The 21,114-nt window shown below is 45.7% G+C and overlaps 1 protein-coding gene and 1 pseudogene across 2 annotated transcripts in view; one reads left to right on the top strand and one right to left on the bottom strand.

The window, feature by feature from the left end:
- HMG20A (high mobility group 20A) overlaps positions 1-21,114 on the top strand; it is a 107,430-nt gene that overhangs the window by 81,161 nt on the left and 5,155 nt on the right. The window contains exons 7-9 of the mRNA XM_079768649.1: positions 13,590-13,665; positions 15,050-15,265; positions 15,942-16,084. Coding sequence (XP_079624775.1) covers positions 13,590-13,665; positions 15,050-15,265; positions 15,942-16,078 — 429 coding nt within the window. The 3' untranslated portion in view covers positions 16,079-16,084. The remainder of the gene's footprint in view (positions 1-13,589; positions 13,666-15,049; positions 15,266-15,941; positions 16,085-21,114) is intronic.
- On the bottom strand, positions 2,329-5,841 carry LOC307098686 (large ribosomal subunit protein mL42-like; annotated as a pseudogene). Its single transcript has one exon. The product of its transcript is annotated as a large ribosomal subunit protein mL42-like (transcript).

Below are 21,114 nucleotides of genomic sequence, written 5' to 3'. Positions count from 1 at the left end.
TACTAGTATGAAAACAGAAGCTTGGCTGTCAGAATTCCCCCATTAACTGCTGTTAACTGCTTAGCTTTCCTACTGGGCACCAAATCATATTTGTGTTCAAATATAAAAGACTAGTGGTGACAGAGTAAGAAAGATACATTCCATCTCTGGCTTTAAACATGTTTTTATAAGAATGACTAGAGGCCTGGTGCACGAAATTCGTGCACGGGTAAGGTCCCTAGGCCTGGCTGGCGATCAAGGCCAATCAGGGCCCTCTGGCTGCCGGCTGGGACCTTCCTTTGTTCCATGCCGCCCACTGGTGGTCAGCGCACATCATAGCGAGCGCTGGAACTCTTAGTCTCCCGGTCAAACTCCCAAGGGGACACTTTGCACATTAGCCTTTTATAGAGAGAGATTTCTAGATTTTCTTTAACTGTTCTTTATTTTGTAAAGGTTTTGTAATCTTCAGATTTCACTAGCAATTTTCTTCAGTTCGCATTTCCCACTGTTCTCTTTACCATCTTATATTATGTAAGATTTTAAATGTGGTGCCTAGACACTTATAATTTATAACTAGAGGCCTGGTGCACAAAATTCGTGCAAGGGGCTCAGCCCTCGCAGCCCTGGCTGCCCCGGCTGGCCCTCGCAGCCCCTCACAGCCCCTCACAGCCTCAGCCGGCCCTTGCAGCCCTGGCTGCCCCGGCTGGCCCTCGCAGCCCCTCGCAGCCCCTCGCAGCCTCAGCCGGCCCTCACAGCCCTGGCTGCCTTGGCCAGCCCTTGCAGCCCCAGCTTTGTCTGGAAGATTGTCCGGACAGTCGTCCAGAAGGATGTCCAGACGGTCGGTCATTCTGCTATTCAGTCTAATTAGCATATTAGCTCTTTATTATATAGGATGCTTTGAACCTCAAATTCATTGTAGAAATGGCAGCTAAACATCTTGAAATTGACTTTATTTTTATATTTTTAAATATATTTTGTATTTATTTTTAGAGAGAAGGAGAAGGGACAGAGTTTACTGCCTACGTTTTCTTATAGGAGTTTTATGGTTTCAGGTCTTACATTTAGGTCTCTAATCCATTTTGAGTTTATTCTTATATATGGTGTAAGAAGGTACTCTAGTTTTATTCTTTTGCATGTATCTGTCCAGTTTTCCTGACACTATTTGTTGACTAGACTGTTTTTACCATATTTTTGCCTCCTTTGTCATAGATTAATTGACCACATAAGCATGGGTTTATTTCTGGGTTCTCTATTTGTTCCATTAATCTGTCTATCTGTTTTATAGATACCAGTACCATGTTGTTTTTATTACTATAGCCTTGTAGTATAGATATCAGGTAGCATGGTACCTCCAACTTTGTTCTTCCTCTTCAAGATTACTGTGGCTATTCAGATTCTTTTGTGATTTCATATAAATTTCAGGAGTATTTGTCCCACTGCTGTGAAAAATACCATTGGTGTTTTGATAAGGATTGCATTGAATCTGTGGACATTTTAACAATGTTAATTCAAAAAAGAAAAAAAAAACAATGTTAATTCTTTTTATCATGAGCACTGTATATGCTTTTATTTATTTGTGTCTTCAGTTTCTTTCTTCAGTGTCTTATAATTTTTTAAGTACAGGTCTTTTACCTTCTTGCTTGAATTTATTCCTGGGTATTTTTTATGCATTTGTAAATGGGATTGTTTACATAATTTCTCTTTCTGATAATTTGTTACTGGTTTATAAAATGCAACCAAATTTCTGAATATTTATTTTTTCCTGCTTTGATTAATTCATTTATTAGTTTTAAGAGTTTTTGGTGGAATCTTATAGGGGTCTCTATATATGATATCATGTCATCTGCAAATAATGACAGTTTTACTTCTTCCTTTCCAATTAGATGCGTTTTATTTCTTTTCTTTTTGTCTGATTGCTGTGGCTAGGACTTTCAATACTTGTGTTGAATAGAAGTGGTGAAAGCGGACACCCATCTCTTATTACTGATCTTTAAGAAAAATGCATTTAGCCTTTCACTGTTGAATATGATATCACCTGTGGGTTTGTCATATATGGCCTTTATTATGTTGAGGCATATTTCCTGTAATCCCACTTTGCTGAGAATTTTTATCATAAATGGATGCTAGATTTTGTCAAATACTCTTTAAGCATCTATTGATATGATTATATTATTTTTATCCTTTTAAAGCATATTTTTATTGATCCTTGGAGAGAGAGAGAGAGAGAGAGAGAGAGAGAGAGAGAGAGAGAGAGAGAGAGATGTGAAGTGAGAGTGAAACATCAGTTGGCTGCATCCTACACACTCCTTACTGGGGTTTGAACCTGCCACCCGAGCATGTGCCCTGACTGGGAATTGAAACAGTGACCTTTTGGTGCACATCAGCCAGGGCATATCCTTCATTTTGTTCAGTTTGTGTATCATGTTAATTGATTTGTGGATACTGAAGCAACCTTGCATCCCAGAAATAAATGCTACTTGATCATGGTGTATGATCTTTTAATATATTGCTGGGTCCGATTTGCTAATATTTTATTGAAGACTTTTGTGTCTGTGTTCATCAGGGATATTGGCTTATAATTTTCTTTTCTTGTAATGTCTTTGTTGGAATCAGGGTAATGTTGGCCGCTCATAAAATGAGATTGGAAGTCTTCCATTATCTTGAAATTTTTGGAATAGTTTGAAAAGGATTGGTGTTAATTCTTCTTTGAATGTTTAGTAAAATACACCTGTGAGGCCATCTGCTTGGGTCTTTTTTGTTTGTTGTGGGTTTTGGGGATTTTTAAAATATATTTTTATTGATTTCAGGGAGGAAGGGAGAGGGAGAGACAAATATCAATGACGAGAGAAAATCATTGATCGGTTGCCTCCTGCATGCTCCCTACTGGGGATCGAGCCTGCAACCCAGGTATGTGCCCTGACCAGGAATCCAACCGTTACCTCCTGGTTCATAGGTCAGCACTCAACCACTGAGCCACACCAGCTGGGATATTGTGTTTGTTTTTTGGTTTTCTTTTAACTTTTATTATTGAGAATACTAGAGGCCCAGTGCACTAAATTCGGCCGGCAATCGAAGCGAGAGTGTCTGGCATGGAAGGGCAAGGTCCTAGCTGACTTCTGGGCACCCGAACCCCCACGCGCCCCCCTTCGCCTGAGTCAAGGCGCCCAAGTCTCCACGTGGAGATGCAGTGAGTATGGCTGGATTCCGCGGGCCTGGGCACAGCATGGGCCTCTGGGCCGCCCAGTGGCGCCACATGGAAGCCAGGCAGGCAGCGCACTTTCTCCCGCTGGCCTCCCAGACCAGCTCCTGCCTGAACCCATGGGGAATCCGACCGGCCCCTGTGGTCCCAGCGGCTGTGGTCTGGCTCATCCGGAAAAGGCCTTGCAGGTGTGTGTGAGGGGAAGTTCCTCATGGGCACCGGGCACCTGAGCGCAGGGGCTTCCCTAGCGTGCTAGCCCTGGTGTCCTGGAGGAGGGTAGCAGGGGGAGTAAGAGCGAGCTCATATGACACCCCGCATTCTCACCACACCTCCGTTCTGTCAACCTCGCTCCAGGTAGCTGGCGAGAGGTCGCAGCCCGCCCTCCCCCCCTCCCCCCGCCCCCGGCTTGGGCGCTGTGGGAGGTTGGTCACCACCACCCACCCCCAATTCCCCATCCCAGCCCAGGGCCAGGCCTCCATCGGGCAATCAGGGCCTGCCTGTTACTGGTCTGTCGGGCGATCGTTCGGGGCTGGGACCCCTGGCCAGCTCCTTCAGCTCCTAGGAGCAGGGCGGCAGTCCCGCCCCCACTGCCGCCACTGGTCACCATCTGCGTGGCAATCGGCAGGGCGATCGGGCCCCTGCTCGCACCCACCTTGGCCTGGCACCGCCCGCTCACCTGCTCCACCATCCCGCCCCAGTCCGGCTCTCATGAGGGCCTATCAGGGCCGGCAGCACCTCTACTGCCACCGCTTCCAGCACCACGTTGCCAACACCCACCATGTTCCACACCGCCCCCTGGTGGTCAGCACACGTCATAGTGAGCGGTCAAACTCCCGGTGGAGGGGACAATTTACATATTAGGCTTTTATTATATAGGAAGGTTTACAGATGCCTTCCTTTTCCCCCCCATTGCCCACCTCCACATGGTTCCTACCCCACCCCAGGTCTTCACCATCTTCTTGTCTGTGTCCAGAGGTAAGATCTTTGGTTAATCTCTTCCTGCGCCCCCCCCTCCCCTCTTCCTTCTGAGATTCATCAGTCTGTTCCACACTTCCATGCCTCTGATTCTGTTTGTTTGTTTGTTTGTTTTGTTTCATACATGAAAAGACATTATTTACTATACTAGAGGGCCAGTGCACGAAATTCGTGCACTGGGGGGGAGGTCCCTCAGCCCAGCCTGCACCCTCTCCAATCTGAGATCCCTTGGGGATGTCCAACTGCTGGTTTAGGCCCAATCCCACATGTCATCCCTCTCACAATCTGGGACTGTTGGCTCCCAACTGCTTGCCTGATTGCCCCTAACAGTTTTTGCCTACTAGCCTGATCACCCCCTAACCATTCCCCTGCCAGCCTGATCGATGCCTAACTACTCCGCTGTCGGCCCAATTGCCCCCAACTGCCATCCCCTGCCGGCCTGATCACCCCCAACTGTCCTCCCCTGCCAGCCCGGTCACCCCCAACTGCCCTCCCCTGCTGGCCTGGTCGCCCCTAACTGCCCTCCCTTACAGGCCTGGTTGCCCACAACTGCCTTCCCCTGCCAGCCCAGTCACTCCTAACTGCCCTCCCCTGCTGGCCTGCTCGCCCCCAACTGCCCTCCCCTGCTGGCCTGGTTGCCCCTAACTGCCCTCCCCTGCAGGCCATCTTGTGGTGGCCATCTTTGACCACATGGGGGCAGCCATCTTGTGTGAGGGCATGAGGGTCAATTTGCATATTACCTCTTTATTATATAGGATAACATAGTAGTGAATATACCTGATTGCATTTTCTCAAAGGGCAAATGAGAAATGGGGCAGCATTTTGCTGAAAACCTCAATACCATCTGTCTTTTGGAGGATTCAGTTTCCTACAACATGTATGATACTGTCCACAAGGATACCAATGGTGCTTAGTAGTAAAGAACATTTTGCTAAGTTGTTCTATCATGGATCCTTACTCAAAGTGTTCATCTTTTTCTTCTAATCTGGTTTTTGGTATTTGATCCTGTGTTTCCCCATAATTATGCACAAGATCTGGCCAAGGGATAGGTTTGGTATCTTCATATGGAATATCCACAGAAGGATTATAGTAAACTATCGTCCTGCCATCAGATGTCAAAGCAAGTTATACTTTGCAATTATAGTCATCTGGAAGAGAAGAGTATGTGGATTTATGGCACACACAATATAAAGTTCCATTTTGGTTTGGAAATAAATATTTCAAGACAATTCTGTTTGATATTGCCCATTTTACTGCTGATACGTCCATGGTGAATCAAGATCCTTATCAGATGGTATGGAAAAAGATTTGAAGAGAAAATGCTTTTAAAATTTGTTTCTAGGCATACATACCTGTTTTTATCCCTCAACAGCTGCTCACTGCAAGCCCACCATCTTTCCTCCAGCTGGGTCCTAGGAGACACCACTCCTGCCTCTGATTATGTTTTATTCACCAGTTTATTGTGTTCATTAGATTTCTTATTAATTTTTATTTTTAGATTCAATTATTGATAGATGTGTATTTATTGCCATTTTATTGTTCATACTAGTGGCCCAGTGTACAAAATTCATGCACAGGGCAGGGGGTGTCCCTCAGCCCAGCCTGCACCCTCTCCAATCTGGGACCCCTCGAAGGATGTCCTACTGCCAGTTTACAGGGATCGGGCCTAAACCGGCAGTCAGACATCCCTCTCGCAATCCAGGACTGCTGGCTCCTAACCACTCACCTGCCTGCCTGCCTGATTACCCCTAACCACTCTGCCTGCCAGCCTGCCCGCCACCAACTACATCCCGCTGCTGACCTGCTCGCCCCCAAATGCCCCCCCAGCAGCCTGATCACCCCCAACTGCCCCCCGTGCCAGCATGCTCGCCCCCAACTACCCCCCCCGCCAGCCTGATCACCCACAACGGCCCTCCCCCCCACCAGCCTGATCACCCACAACTGCCATCCCATCCTGGCCTGATCACCCACAACTGCCCTCCCCTCTTGGCCTCTAACCGCCTCTATCTTGGCCCCGCCACCATGGCTTTGTCCAGAAGAATGTCTGAAAGGTCTCCTGGAAGGTCTCCCAGTCTAATTAGCATATTACCCCTTTATTAGTGTAGGTAGAGGCCTGGTGCATGGGTGGGGGCCGGCTGGTTTCCCCTGAAGAGTGTTCCAGATCAGGGTGGGGGTTCCCTTGGGGCGTGGGGTGGCCTGGGCAAGGGGCCTGTGGTAGTTTGCAGGCTGGCCACACCCCCATGGGGTGAGGGTCCCTGCTGGGGGGCGTGGCCAGCCTGGGTGAGGGGCTGAGGGCTGTTTTCAAGCTAGGCACACCCCCTTCAGGGTGGGGGTTCCCGCTGGGGTGCCTGGCCAGCCTGGGTGAGGGGCTGATGGCTGTTTGCAGGCTGGCCACACCCCCAGCAGGGACTGTTACTCCATGGGGGAATGGCTAGCCTGGGTAAGGGGCTGAGGGCCGTTTTCAGGCTGGCCACAGCCCCTTCAGGGTGGGGGGTCCCTCTGGGGTGCCTGGCCAGCCTGGGTGAGGGCCTGAGGGCTGTTTTCAGGCTGGCCACAGCCTCTTCAGGGTGGGGGGGTCCCTCTGGGGCGCCTGGCCAGCCTGGGTGAGGGGCTGATGGCTGTTTGCAGGCTGGTCAGGCCCCCCAGCGGGGACTCTTGCTCCATGGGGGTGTGGCCAGCCTGGGTGAGTGGCTGATGGCTGTTTACAGGCTGGCCAGGCCCCCCAGTGGGAACTGTTACTCCATGGGGGCATGGCCAGCCTGAGTAAGGGGCTGAAGGCCGTTTTCAGGCTGGCCACGCCCCCCCGCAACCCAGGCTCCCAGCCCCTCCTTTTTTTTTTTCCAGCCACTCCTTCAGCCGTGGCCAGGGCCGGCAGGAAGCTTGGCTTTCTCCATCGCCGGGGGCAACCCAAGCCGCCTGCTTGCTCCAGCTCCATAGCCGTCGCCATCTTTGTTGGGTTAATTTGCATGCTCGCTCCTGATTGGCTGGTGGGCGTAGTAGAGGGACGGTGAATTTACATGTTTCTCTTTTATTAGTGTAGATTTTTTATCTCTTCATCTTGGGCTTCTTCTCCTTTTTTTCCCTCCTTCTCCCCTTCCTCCTCCCCCTCTTCCTCCTTCCTCCTCCTCTTCTTAAAGAGTACCCTTCAATATTTCATGTAATACTGGTTTGGTGGTGATGAATTCCTTTAGCTTTTTCTTATTTGTGAAGCTCTTTATCTGACCCTCAATTCTAAATGAGAGCTTTGCTGGGTAAAGTAATCTTGATTGTAGGTCCTTACTAATTTTCCTGGTAGTTCACTTTGAATATTTCTTGCCACACCCTGCTGGCCTGCAAAGTTTCTGTCGAGAAATCAGCCAACAGTCGAATGGGCACTCCCTTGTAGGTAACTGACTGCTTTTCTCTTGTTGCTTTTAAGATTCTCTCTTTGTCGTTAGCCCTTGTTATTTTAATTATGATGTGTCTTGGTGTGGGCCTCTTTGGGTTCCTCTTATTTGGGACTCTGCACTTCCGGGACTTGTAAGTCTGTTTCTTTCCCCAAGTAGGAGAAATTTTCTGTCATTATTTCTTCAAATAGGTTTTCAGTGTCTTGCTGTTTCTCTCTTCTCCTCCTGGCACTCCCATGATGCAAATGTTGGTACTCTTGAAGTTGTCCCAGAGACTCCTTACAGCTATCTTCATATTTTTTAATTTTTTTTTTTTTTTTTTTTTTTTTGCTCTTCTGATTGGGTGTTTTTTGCTTCCTCATATTTCAAATCGTTGATTTTATTCTCAGTATCCTCTACTCTACTGTTGAATATGTGTAAATTATTCTTTATTTCAGTTAGTGTATGCTTAATTTCTGACTGATCCTTTTCCATGTTTTTGACATTCTTACTAAGATCCTTGAAAGTCTCATGAAGATCCTTGAGTAAGTTTATGACCATGATTTTGAACTCTGTATCCAGTAGTTTGCTTGCTTCCATTTCTTTCGTTTGTGACATGTTTCTTGGTTTCTGCATTTAGGCTGCTTCCCTGTGTTTGTTTCTGTGTATTAGGTAGAGCTGCTATGTCTCCTGGAGTTGGTAGAGTGGCCTTGTGTAGAAGGTGTCCTATAGGGTCCAGTGGCTCAGCCTCCCCAGTCACCTGAGCTGGGCACACTAGGTGGGCCCCTGTGTGGTCTGTGTGCACAGTCTTGTATTTGAACCTTGATTGCTGTTGGCATCACTGGGAGGAGTTGACCTCCAGGCCAATTGATTATGAGCACCAGCTGGAACTATAGTGGGAGAGCTGCTATGCAGGAAACACCCCGTATGGAGCAGGACTTGCTTCAGTGAGGATCTGGTGGTCACTGAGTTTGCCTCTGGAGTGTGTCACTTGTGGTTGTGTAGAATTGTAAACTGCTATGGTCTGAAGCTGTCCACTGGGTGCACTGGCTCTAGGGCCTTCAGGGAGGAGCAAAGTCAGCCACTCCTGGGACCACACAGCAGGAGCTACCGAAGGATCTGCAGACAGCTGCTATTTGCTGTTTGTAGTGGGCTTGGAGATTCTCAGGCGAGGCCCAGCTGTGAAGGAAGGCAGGCTGGTGCTAGTGCTGGATCTTGGGCCTGTTATTGATAGGTTTGGGGCACACTGTCAACAGCTACCACTTGTTTGAGAGATTTTAGCAAAGCCTGAAGCCTGGGCCAGGACAGGCCATTCATATGGAAAAGCTGCTGCAAACAGCTGGGGTGGGGCTGCAAATTGGTTGGAGCAGGGTCTCAGGGAATCACCAGGGTGGAACAAACAGTGTGCTCCAGGCTGATATGGCTGCCTGTCCTGCGACAGGTAAGGTCCAAGCACAGGAACCACTGTCTGGGAAAAAGCCATCCCCAAGTCCTGCCCAGATGCCAGACAATCCATTTCCTCCCTGTATGTGTCTGGGTCCCCCAAAGCTGCCTGGTGCTGGCAGTCTGAGTAAGTTCATTTGCCAGCCCTTTAAATGGAACACCTGGGTCTCCAGCAGCCTCTGTGTCACTCAGCCACAATCCCCACTGGTTTTTACAGCCTGTAGTTGTGGGGACTTCCCTTCCCATCTCTGGGATCCTGGGCTGGGGGTCTGGTGTGTGGCTGGGATTCCTTGCTCCTCACGAGTGGCCTCTGCGAAAACAATCTCCCTCCCAATTAAAAAAACACCACACATGTTGGACCAGCCCATGCTGAGCCTTCACTCCTCCTACCAGTCTCTGTGTGCTTTCTTTACTTCTCTGGTTGTAGGACTTCCAGGCAGCCAGCTTTCAGGTGGTTCTGGATGATGGTTGTCTGTATTTTAGTTGTAATTTTATTGTTGTTGTGGGAGGCAGTGAATACAGGAGTTTACCTATGCAGCCATCTTGGTTCTCTTGTGAGTTTTTGATTATTGATTCTATTTTTTAGTAATTATCAGTCTGTTTGAATTTTCTGTTTCTTCTTGATTCAGTCTTCGAAGATTATGTGTTTCTGGGTATTTATCCATTTCTTCCTGGTTGTCCAATTTGTTAGCATATAATTGTTCATATTACTTACTTTTAATCCTTTGTGTTTCTATAGTGTCAGTTGTCATTTTTCCTCTCTCATTTATGATTTTATTTATTTTTTTAGCCCTGTCTCTTTTTCTCTTTATGACTTAGTTATAGGTTTATTAATTTTGTTTATCTTTTCTAAGAACCAGGTCTTGGTTTTATTGATCTTTTGTATTGCTTTTGTAGACTCTATTTTATTTATTTCCACTCTGATCTTTATTAGTTCCTTTTTTCTACTCACAATGGGCTGTGTTTGTTGTTCCTTTTCTAGTTCTTTTAAGTATAAGATTAGATTGTTTATTTGATATTTTTCTTTTCTTTTTTTTAGATAGTCCTATATTGATATAAATTTCCTTCTTAGAGCTGCTTTGGCTGTGTCCCATATTTTGGGTGGTGGTGTTTTTATTTTCATTTGTCTCAAGGAATCTTACTTCTTCCTTAATCTCATTGTTAACTTATTTACTGTTTATTATTATGTTATTTAGCCTCTATGTGTTTGTGTGTTTATTAGTTATCTTTTGAAATTGATTTCTAGTTTCATACCATTGGAATAAGAAAAGATGCTTGATCCCTAGCCAGTTTGCTCAGTGGATGAACATTTGGACTGAAGGGTCCCGGTTCAGTTCCAGTCAAGGGCACATGCCCACGTTGCCAGCTTGATCCTCCATAGGGGGTGCAGGAGGCAGCTGATCAATGATTTTCTCTCTTCACTGATGTTTCTGTCTCTCTCTCCCTCTCCCTTCCTCTCTGAAATCAATAAAAATATATTTATTTTAAAAAAAGAAAATCTTTTTTAAAAAAAGAAAGAAAATATGCTTGATATGATTTCAATCTTCTTATATTCATTGAGACTTGTTTTGTGGTTTAACATGTGGTCTGTCATAGAAAATGTTTCATGTTCACTTGCAAAGAATGTATATTCTGTTGCTTTGGGGTGAAAAGTTCTAGGAATATAAATTAAATATCTGGTCTACCATTTAAGGCTGCTGTTTCCTTGTTGATTTCCTGCCTGGGTGATCAATCCATTGATGTCAATGGGTTGTTAAATTCTCCTACTATGATTGTATTACTGTCGATCTCTCTTTTTCTGTCCAATAATACTTGCTTTATAAATTTAGGTGCTTCTACATTAGGTGCGTAAGTGTTTACAAGGGTTGTATCCTCTTTTTGGATTGATCTCTTTATCTATATTTACTGTCCTTCTTTAGCTCTTATTATAGCCTTTGTTTTCAAGTCTATTTTTTCTGATATAAGTATTGCTACTCCAGCTTTTTATTTTCCATTTTCATTTGTATGAAATATCTTTTCCCCTCCCTTTAGTTTCAGTCTGTGTGTGTTTTTCTATCTGAAGTGGGTCTCTTGTAGGCAGCATATATATGGGTCTTGTTTTCTTATCTATTCAGCCACCCTATGTCTTCTTTTCATTGAAGCATTTAATCTATTTCCTTTAAAATAATAGGTATGTAGTTATTGCCATTTTATTAATCATATTTCTATCATCATCATCTTTTTCTCCTTCACTTCCTTCTTATCTTCTCCCCCCCTACTCCCTCCTCCTCCCTCTTTTAACATTTCTTGTGATACTAGTTTGATGGTGGTGAACTCCTTTATCATTTTCTTGTCTGAGAGGTTCTCTATCTCTCCTTCTATTCTAAATCATAGCCTTGCTAGTAGAGTAATTTTGCTTGTTGGTCGTTGCTTTTCATTACTTTGACTATTTCCTGCCTATTTCTTCTGGCCCACAAATTTTTTGTTGAGAAATCAGCTAACAGTTATATGGGTGCTTCCTTGTACCTAACTAACTTAGTTTTCTCTTACTGCTTTTAAGATTTTTCTTTTTGTCTTAAACCTTCGGCAATTTAATTATGAAGTGTTTTGCTTTGGGCCTCTTTGGGTTCTTCTTGTTTAGGACTCTGCACTTCCTGGACTTGTATGTCTATTTTCTTTGCCTTTTTAGGGAAGTTTTCAGTCAATGTCTCTTCAAATAGTTTTTCAATCCCTTGCTCTCTTCTTCTCCTGGCACTCCTGTGCTGTGAATGTTGATGTTGTCTCAGAGTTCCCTAAACTATCCTCATTTAATTTTATTCTTTTTTTTTTCTGTTCTGATTGTTTTTTGCCACTTTGTCTTCCAAATTGCTGAATTCAAACCTCTGCTTCATCTGATCTGCCAATTTTTCTGTCTAATGTATTATTCATTTCTGACTGGATCTTTTTTATGGTTTTTTCTCTTTGTGTAAGTTCTTACTGAGTTCATCTATTCTTATTCTGATTTCATTGATCATCTTTTTATAACGAGTGTTTTGACCTCTGTATCTACTAGATTGCTTTCCTCCATTTGTTTAGTTCTTTTTCTGGAGATTTCTCCTGTTCTTTCATTTGGGACATGTTTCTTTATCTCCTAGTTTTGGCTGCCTCCATGTGTTTGCTTCTACATAATAGGTGGATATGCTGTGTCTTCCGATCTTTGCAGGGTGGCCTTATTTAGTAGGTGTCCTGTAGGACCCAGTGATGCAGTCTCCCTGTTCACCTGAGTTGGGTGCTCCTGCAGTGTTCCTTGAGTGGATTGTGTGTACTGTCCTGTTGTATGTGAGCACATCATTGGTTTGGATTGGACCCTTAGTCTGACTGGCTATGAGGACTGGCCCTGACTATAACAGACAAGCTGTTATGCAGGGTTGACCTCTTAAAGTGAGATTCACTGTAGCAGAGCTCTGGTGTCTGCTGACTTCACCCTTTTGTTGTATCATTTTCGGAGCGAATTGAGGTGGTGCTCTGGTGTGGTCTGAAGCCAGCCACTGCGTGTGTTGGTCCTGGGGCCTCTTGGGAAGAGCTCAGGTGCAGTCCTAGGTAAACTTCTCCCTGTGCCTGACCTGGACCGACCCAGCAAGAGCTACAGAGTTATCTGAGGTTGATAGCTGTCTCTACTGGTCTCCCAGGGGGTACCTGGGAGAAGCCACACTACAAAATGAGGCTGACTGCCACTAGTGCCAGTCTGGGAGAACTTAGCTTGGGTATAGGGTATGCCAAGGCCAGCTGCTGCTTTTTTGGGGTTTTGGACCTTTCAGAGATTTTTAGGGAAATCCACAGCACTGGCCAAGACCAGCCACATGTGAGGAATACCCTCTATAAGGGGTTCAGGCCTGTGTGTGATTTGGGTTGTACAGGTTCTCAGGGAATCCCTAGGGTAGGGTGAGTTGGATGGAGACTCATATTTGGTGCTTGCCTGTATCTGCATACTAGGTGGGGAAGGGCTCATCAGAGGAACAAAACGGGGCCCATCTGCTGGCTCTGTGAGGGGCAGAGGGGCGCTCAGCAAAGGAACAATGGCCTCTGACAGCACATCTGAAAGCTGCCCATGCAGCCCTTGCCCTGTGGAGCCAGGCAATTCAATTCCTCCCTGTATGTCCCTGGCAATTTCGAACTGCTGCCCCAGTACTGGGATTCAGCGAGTGAGTCTGTGTAAGTCTGTGTGCGGGCTCCTTAAACAGATCCCTGGGGACTCCAGCAACCTCCAACTCACTCAGCCACAATCTGTGCTGGTTTTCACAGCCAGAAGTTATGGAACTTCTCTCCCCAGCACTGGAGACCTGGGCTGGGTTACCAGGTGTGCGGCTAGGTCCCCTTGACCCATGGCCGAACCTCCCAAGTTGAGATATCTCTCCCAATTCTTAACTACCACACATGCATGTGGGACTTGCCTTTTCTGTGTCTTTGTCCCTCCTACCAGGCTTGACGTGGCTTCTTTATATCCTTAGTTATAGGACTTCTCTGTTCAGCTAGTCTTCAAGGGGTTCTCAGGGGTGGTAGTTCTATAATTTAGGTGTAAGTAATTTAATGTTGTCATGGAAAGAGGCAAGGTGAATGTTTATGTATTCCGTCATCTTGACCAGAACTGTTTTGTTACTCTTGATTCACAGAAAGAAACAGAAGTAAAGGAACGATCTGTTTTTGACATCCCTATATTTACAGAGGAATTCCTGAACCACAGCAAAGGTGATTACCAAAGTATCATTCTGTGTTACTCAGGTCTGTGACGGGGAATTTTGTTCTCAGGAGGAATACCTTGCTCAAAAGCAATGATAGTGATATTCCAAATCCTAGGACTGGTCTGGAAGAAAAAAATTGTATTTTACTCTCTAGTAAAGGTAACCACTCAAAAGACCAGTGAAGGAAAACTAGCCCAGTATTGTCAAAACTGCTTTAGTCTCTGGATCAAAGCAAGTAAATGTGCATCACTAATTCAGTTGCTTTCGAACTATTAACCTGGAACCATTTATACAAATGAAAGCCTACATCCCAAATCTATATATATAAAAGCCTAAGTGGCCATTATGATCGGATGACCAGACGACTAGATGACCGGCCGGTAGCTATTATGGACACTGACACCTGGTGGTCAGTGCGCTCCCACAGCCAACCTCCCGTGGCCGGCGAACCTCCTGCGGTCCCTTCTCCAGCAGCTGGCCCGATCGACTGGGAGGGACCCCACCTGTGCACGAATCCGTGCACCGGGCCTCTAGTCATGTTTAACAAAGAGGGAATATGCTAATTGTCCCTCACACCATCACAAAGATGGCAGCACCCACAGCCAATAAGGAAGGAATATGCTAATTGACTGTCGCGCCCTCAAAGATGGCGGCGCCCAGTCCCCTCAGCCCCACAGGGCAGCAGGCAGGCCTGGCCGCTCCGCGCGCCTGCCTCCGGAGTCCCCCCAGTCCCCTCAGCTCCTCAGCCGCCCAGGGCCGGCCCGAGGTGCAGGCAAGCCTCAGATGGCGGCTGCCCAGCCACCCAGGGCCGCCTGAGGCTCAGGTAACCAGGGCCAGGTGAGGCTTGTGCTGCAGGTAGTGGCAGCAGCAAAGGTGTGATGGGGCGTCACCTTCCCCTGATTGCCGGGTCACCTCCCGCCCCTGAGGGCTCCCGGACTGTGAGAGGGAGCAGCCCGGGCTGAGGGACCCCCCCTTCCAGTGCATGAATTTTCATGCACCGGGCCTCTAGTATACTATAAGAACAAAATTTGACCTCATTGTAGTAAAGATGGGAACCCAAAGTGGTTGCCCATTGTCCCAATGTTCCCCTGTGAAATCCCTCAGGCTTTTCATTTCAGAGTTTAAAACAAACAAACAAAAATACTTGGAATTGCTACTGTTCCTTGTAAATTTAAGTATAGAATATGACCAGTTTTAAGAATTAAGTTAGCTCTGGGGAGCCAGGCATTTCATTCCTTAAGTTGCTATTTGGAGGGCTATAATGAGAATAGAGAGATGAGGTGGGCTAAATTAGAGAGAGCTAAGCAGAACGTCCTTGGGAAAATCACTGGGACTCCTCAGAGATTCCTAGCGCTCCATGTGTTCTGTGTCTATCTGGGGGATGTCCTCAGCTCGGGAGGCAGAGCTTCGCCAGCTTCGCAAATCCAACATGGAGTTTGAAGAGAGGAATGCAGCCCTGCAGAAGCACGTGGAGAGCATGCGCACAGCAGTGGAGAAGCTGGAAGTGGATGTGATCCAGGAGCGAAGCCGCAACACTGTCTTACAGCAGCACCTGGAGACCCTGCGGCAGGTTTTGACCAGCAGCTTTGCCAGCATGCCCTTACCTGGTAATGCCATCCTTACCTGAGCACTTCAGAAAGTGGGAGGTGCTGTTTATATTGGTATTGGCATGGTGAGGCTGAAGTCTCCCCCAAAGAGGAAAATCCATAAATTGAGGGGTTTTTCACCCTCAGGGCTTTTTGTGGGTCATGCAATAAAATCTCAGTATTGGCTACAAATTACCCCAAATCTCGGGTTCTCTGGTCATTTAAATTTTTTCCAGCTATATTTTAATATAACTTACTTTCTATTAGGTTTAATTTGATATTCAGAACAATAGAAACTGAGTAATAAATCCTGATTTAGAGCACATAAGAAAAGTGTATTTGCTTGCTTTGTAATTTTATTTTAATGGAAAGGAAGAAGAAAACAAACACTAGTATTTCTTATATAGTTTTTCATGTTGAGGTAAGTCACAGAATAAAACTGGGCGAGTCTCTAACCTTTTGTTAATGCAGCTAATCATACACAAAATAGAGCAATTGTATACCCATCTGTTTATTTAGAGTATGTAGGTTTCATTTCTTTGAGGTCTAAACAAGTCTCTCCTCTGAAATTAAAATTTTGCCTGTGGAGGAGACCATATTAGAGGCATAATTTCTTCTGCTGTGGATTCACTTAATTGTATTATGGTCGAACCAAATAGGGAGGATTTTCTGACTTTTTCTTCTTATCTTATGTCAGGAAGTGGAGAGACACCTACCCTGGACACAATTGACTCATATATGAACAGACTGCACAGTATTATTTTAGCTAATCCCCAAGACAATGAAAACTTCATAGCTACTGTTCGAGAAGTTGTAAACAGACTTGATCGTTAAGGAATGGTGAGTGCTCACTGATATATTTATATGCCAGCACAACTTCAAAAATAAAATGGCCTTCGACTTTATCAATACTACTAAAACTTTAGAATTATACTGAATGAGTTAGAGACTTGATTCAAGATTCCTGTTGCATACTGGCTAAATGTTGTAAATAATGTTGGAAAACAGAATCAAAACAGTTTTACTCATGTACGCTTCAGCATAGTTTAATGGAAAGAGCATGATTTTTCTGGTTGAACCTTCATTATAGCTTTGTCACTCATTCGCCGTATTCTCGGGTGCTAACTTCCCAAAGAGTTTTGAAGAGTGAGTGAGAAACTTTGAAGAAATCACCCCCAAAACAGTGCTTAAATACAAGAACAAAATAAATATCATTTAATTTTTAAGCTTTCTTTCCCCTGGAAAATATTAATGGTAATTTACATTTAGTAGTCAACAAGACATTGTATGTATGTAAACCTACAACATAAGAAGCTTTTTATTCACGATTGAATATCAGAGTGACTGTTGTATATTAAATGTTAATGTGGACTAACCTTACAGTGAAACAGTTAGTGCCTTGATTAAATTAATTAAAATCTAAATTATCAATTAGCAAAAAAGAGACGAGAGAGAAAATTAGCTTTAACAGGCCTGGCCAGGTGGCTCAATTGGTTTGAGCGTCATCCCATACACCAAAAATTTGCAGATTTGATTCCCAGTCAGGGAAAATACCTAGTTTGTGAAGTTCAATCCCCTATGCATACAGGAAGCAACCAATCTATGTGTGTCTCTCACATCGATGTTTCTCTTTCTCTCTTCCTTCCTCTATCCCTTCAAAATCAATAAACATATCCTTGGGTGAGGATAAAATATATGTATATTCAACAAATTACTAGTGGTATGTGTTATGTCCTTTCAGAGGAGACAAAAAGTACATTTCCAGAAGGGATCTGCCCATGTAAACATTTTGGTACTAATGGTAAGTCATCGGGTATCATTTTTTAAATGGAACATGTATTTATACACTCAAATTCCTAAGAGTACCCTTTAGTATGCCATCCCACAAAATTGACAGCCCTTTGTCAATTAAATTGTTCCGTGCCTACAGACATATAAGCTGTGTGGAAATCCTAGGGTTGGACCATATGTGGATATTAAAACAAGAGTGGGTAGCAGGATATGCTCCTTAGAATGGCCAGTCCTGGGTTTGAATATTTTATTTATTTGTCCTGCAGGTATGTGAGCACACTCATATACATATACATATACATATTCATATTCATATTCATTTTCAATATTTATATGAATAAATAAAATCAATGATTCTTTTTTTTTAATTTATTGATTGATTAGAGAGAGAGAGATTTGCTGTTCCACTTATTTATGCATTCATTGGTTAATTCTTGTATGTACCCTGACTGGGGATTGAACATACAATCTTGGCGTATTGGGACAATTGCTCTAACCAGCACCAGGCTAGGCTCCCATGATTCTTTATCTAATTAGGCAATATCTGCTAGCAGAGACAGAAGCATTAGTCTTTATCCTTCTTGGCCATGCCCTTGGATGATAACCATACAAGGCAACTCATTATACTTTAGTCTCAGCCATGCTTTGATGGAGAAAGGACTGCTGTTTTTCTAGTGAGTGGTCAGATGGAAGGAACTATACTTATAAGATACTAGAGGCCCGATGCACGAAATTCATGCATGAGGGGCAGGGGGGGGGAGCCTTCAGCCCAGCCTGCACCCTCTCCAATCCAGGACCCCTTGGGGGACATCCCTCTCACAATCCTGGACCTCTGGCTCCTAATCGCTCACCTGCCTGCCTGCCTGGTCTCCCTTAACTGCCCCCCGCTGCCGGCCAGGTCGCCCCCAACTGCCCCCTCCCTGCTAGCCTGGTCGCTCCTAACTGCCCCACCTGCCAGCCTGGTCACCCCTTACTGTCGCCCACAACTGCTCCCCTCTGCCAGCCTGGTTGCCACTAACTGCCCCCTCCCGGCTTGCCTGGTCACCCCCAACTGCCCACCCCTGCCAGTCTAGTCACCCCTCATTGCCGCCCCCCTGCCAGCCTAATAGCCCCCAACTGCCCCCTCTGCCAGCCTGGTCGCCCCTAACTGCCCACCCCCTGCCAGCCTGGTCACCCCCAACTGCCCCACCTACTGGCCTGGTCACCCCCAACTGCCCTCCCCCCCGGCCAACCTGGTCGCCCCTCACGGCCCCTCCGCCAGCCTGGTTGCCCCACGCAGGCTGCTGTTCAGTTGTTTGGTCGTCCCTCACTAACCCCTTGCCAGCCTGGTTGCCGTAGGCAGCCATCTTGTGAGGGCATGAAGATTAATTTGCATATTACCTCTTTATTATATAGGATGGCTGTACTGCCTGCAGAATAAAGCACTAGCATTATTGTTGCTTTTTGTGAAGGGAACAGCTTGTAAATCTAGGCCTGGGATTTTGAGGAGCTCATCATCTTTCTCATTTTCACATAGTGTTTTCTTGTAGGCTTAAAAAGAGAGAGCTAGGAGAAACAGTGTAGGACAGTGGTCGGCAAACACATTAGTCAACAGAGCCAAATATCAACAGTACAACGATTGAAATTTCTTTTGAGAGCCAAATTTTTTAAACTTAAACTTCTTCTAATGCCACTTCTTCAAAATAGACTTGCCCAGGCCGTGGTATTTTGTGGAAGAGCCACACTCAAGGGGCCAAAGAGCCACATGTGGCTCAAGAGCCACAGTTTGCCAACCACAGGTGTAGGAGATTGTGAAAGAACACAATAACAGATAACATGGTGTCACCTCACATAGGTATAGGGCAGTTATTTTTGAGCCACAAGTGGTTTTCTGTTTTGAGCATTTTGCTAATAATAAGATGGTCCTTTACCAATCTTAGGGATATAAACTATAGTATCTGTTTTCTGAAGTGTCTTTTTTTTTAATGTCTTTACTAATTTTTGTTTCTGAGAAAGAGAGAGAGAGAGAGAGAGAGAGAGAGAGAGAGACATCGATCCGCTGCCTCCCACACATACCTCAACTGGGACCAGCAAAAAACATTCAACCACTGAGCCACACTGGCCAGGGCCAAAGTGTCTTTGAAAACCTAGAATGTTATTATTCTTTATTTTAAACTACAAATATTTTTCCCTTGAAAAAATAATACCTGAAAATGTGAATCATTTTATTACTTACAGATTCTTAACAATCTAGCCATGCAATCGTAACTAAAACTGGATACCCCAGACCCTCAAAACTGTCAAACAAAACAGTTATAAATATTACGATTAATACTAGCTTGGCTTCATTATACAAATACTAGAAGCCCAGTGCACGAAATTCGTGCACAGCGGGGGGTTGTCCCTCAGCCCAGCCTGCACCCTCTCCAATCTGGGACTCCTGGAGGGATGTCCAACTGCCCGTTTAGGCCCGATCCTGGTGGGATCGGGGGGCCTAAACGGGCAGTCAGACATCCCTCTCACAATCCAGGACTGCTGGCTCCCAACTGCTTGCCTGTCTGCCTTCCTGATTGCCCCTAACCGCTTCTGCCTGCCAGCCTGATCACCCCCTAACCACTCTGCTGCCAGCCTGGTTGATGCTTAACTGCTCCCCTGCCAGCCCGATTGCCCCCAACTTCCCTCCTCTGCCAGCCTGGTCACCCCCAACTGTCCTCTCCTGCAGGGTTGATCACCTCCAACTGCCCTCCCTTGCAAGCCTGGTCCCTCTCAACTGCCCTCCCTTGCAGGCCGGGTGCCTCCCAACTGCCCTCCCCTGCTGGCCATCTTGTAGTGGCCATCTTGTGTCCACATGGGGGCAGCTATATTGTGTGTTGCAGTGATGATCAATCTGTATATTACTCTTTTATTAGATAGGATAGAGGCCTGGTGCACGGGTGGGGGCCAGCTGGTTTGCCCTGAAGGGTGTCCCGGATCAGGGTGGGGTTCCCTTGGGGCGTGGGGCGGCCTGAGCTAGGGGCCTGTGGTGGTTTGCAGGCCGGCCACGCCCCCTGGCAACCCAATGGGAGGCCTGGTATCTGGAATTTATTTTCCTTCTACAATTGAAACTTTGTAGCCTGGAGCAGAGCTAAACCTGCTGCTCCCTCCGGGGCGGCAGCCATTTTTGTGGCAGTTAATTCACCTTCTACAATTGAAACTTTGTAGCCTTAAGCGGGTGAGCCCGGCCAGGGTGTGTGGAAAGCTTTGCTTCCCCTGTTGCCGCCGGCAACCCTGGCCTGCTCTCTCAAGCTCCATTCTGCCGCCATTTGTTTGAATTTGTTTACCTTCTATAATTGAAACTTTGTAGCGTGAGTGGAGGCTTAGGCCTGCAACGGCTATGGAAAGCTTGGCTTGCTCTGTTACCTGGGTAACCTTGCTCTCTGTGGCTGTAGCCATCTTGGATGGGGGTTAATTTGCATACTCGCCCTGATTGGCTGGTGGGCGTGGCTTGGCTGGTGGGTGTGGCTTATGTAGCGGAGTGATGGTTAATTTGCATATTACCATTTTATTAGAGAGGATGTACAGACACCTAGGCCTGATGTCCTCAGCATTTGTGGTGCCACTGTAAGGAGTCAGTGATTGAAGGGAAGCTAATGGTCTCCCGTTTTAGAGGAGCAAATTAGCACTAGAAGGGACCTTTAGAAATTCCAATATTTTTACATATAAAGAAACTGATTTCCAAAGAGGCGAAATGTCTTACCTGGAAATAACTATGTAGACGAGTGCAGAATCCAGGTGTAGAACACATATATCAAAACTCTGGATTAGTGGAGTTTCTAAAACGTTATTAAGGAGGTGGGAGTGTGTAAGGGGAAAGCACTAAAAATTTTAAGAATGAAAGCATTAAGATAAATAAGAGGTAAATAGAAAAAAAATACAATCTAGTAATTATAATGTTATAAAATTTTAGTCAACCAAGTAAAAAATTATTTTTATAGATTTACAATGGAAGAATTATCCCAGCTGGCATCTTTCTTTGTGGCCAACCTGTACCTAGGGGGAAAAAAAATGGCTCTGGGAGGCCTTGGGGGTGATTTCATGTTGAGAGGTGACCACTTTATATA

Source organism: Cnephaeus nilssonii, assembly GCF_951640355.1.
Source record: "Cnephaeus nilssonii genome assembly, chromosome: 4".
Lineage (NCBI taxonomy): Eukaryota > Metazoa > Chordata > Mammalia > Chiroptera > Vespertilionidae > Cnephaeus > Cnephaeus nilssonii.
Note: the sequence above shows the minus strand (reverse complement) of the source record. Positions and strands in the feature narration are given on the sequence as shown.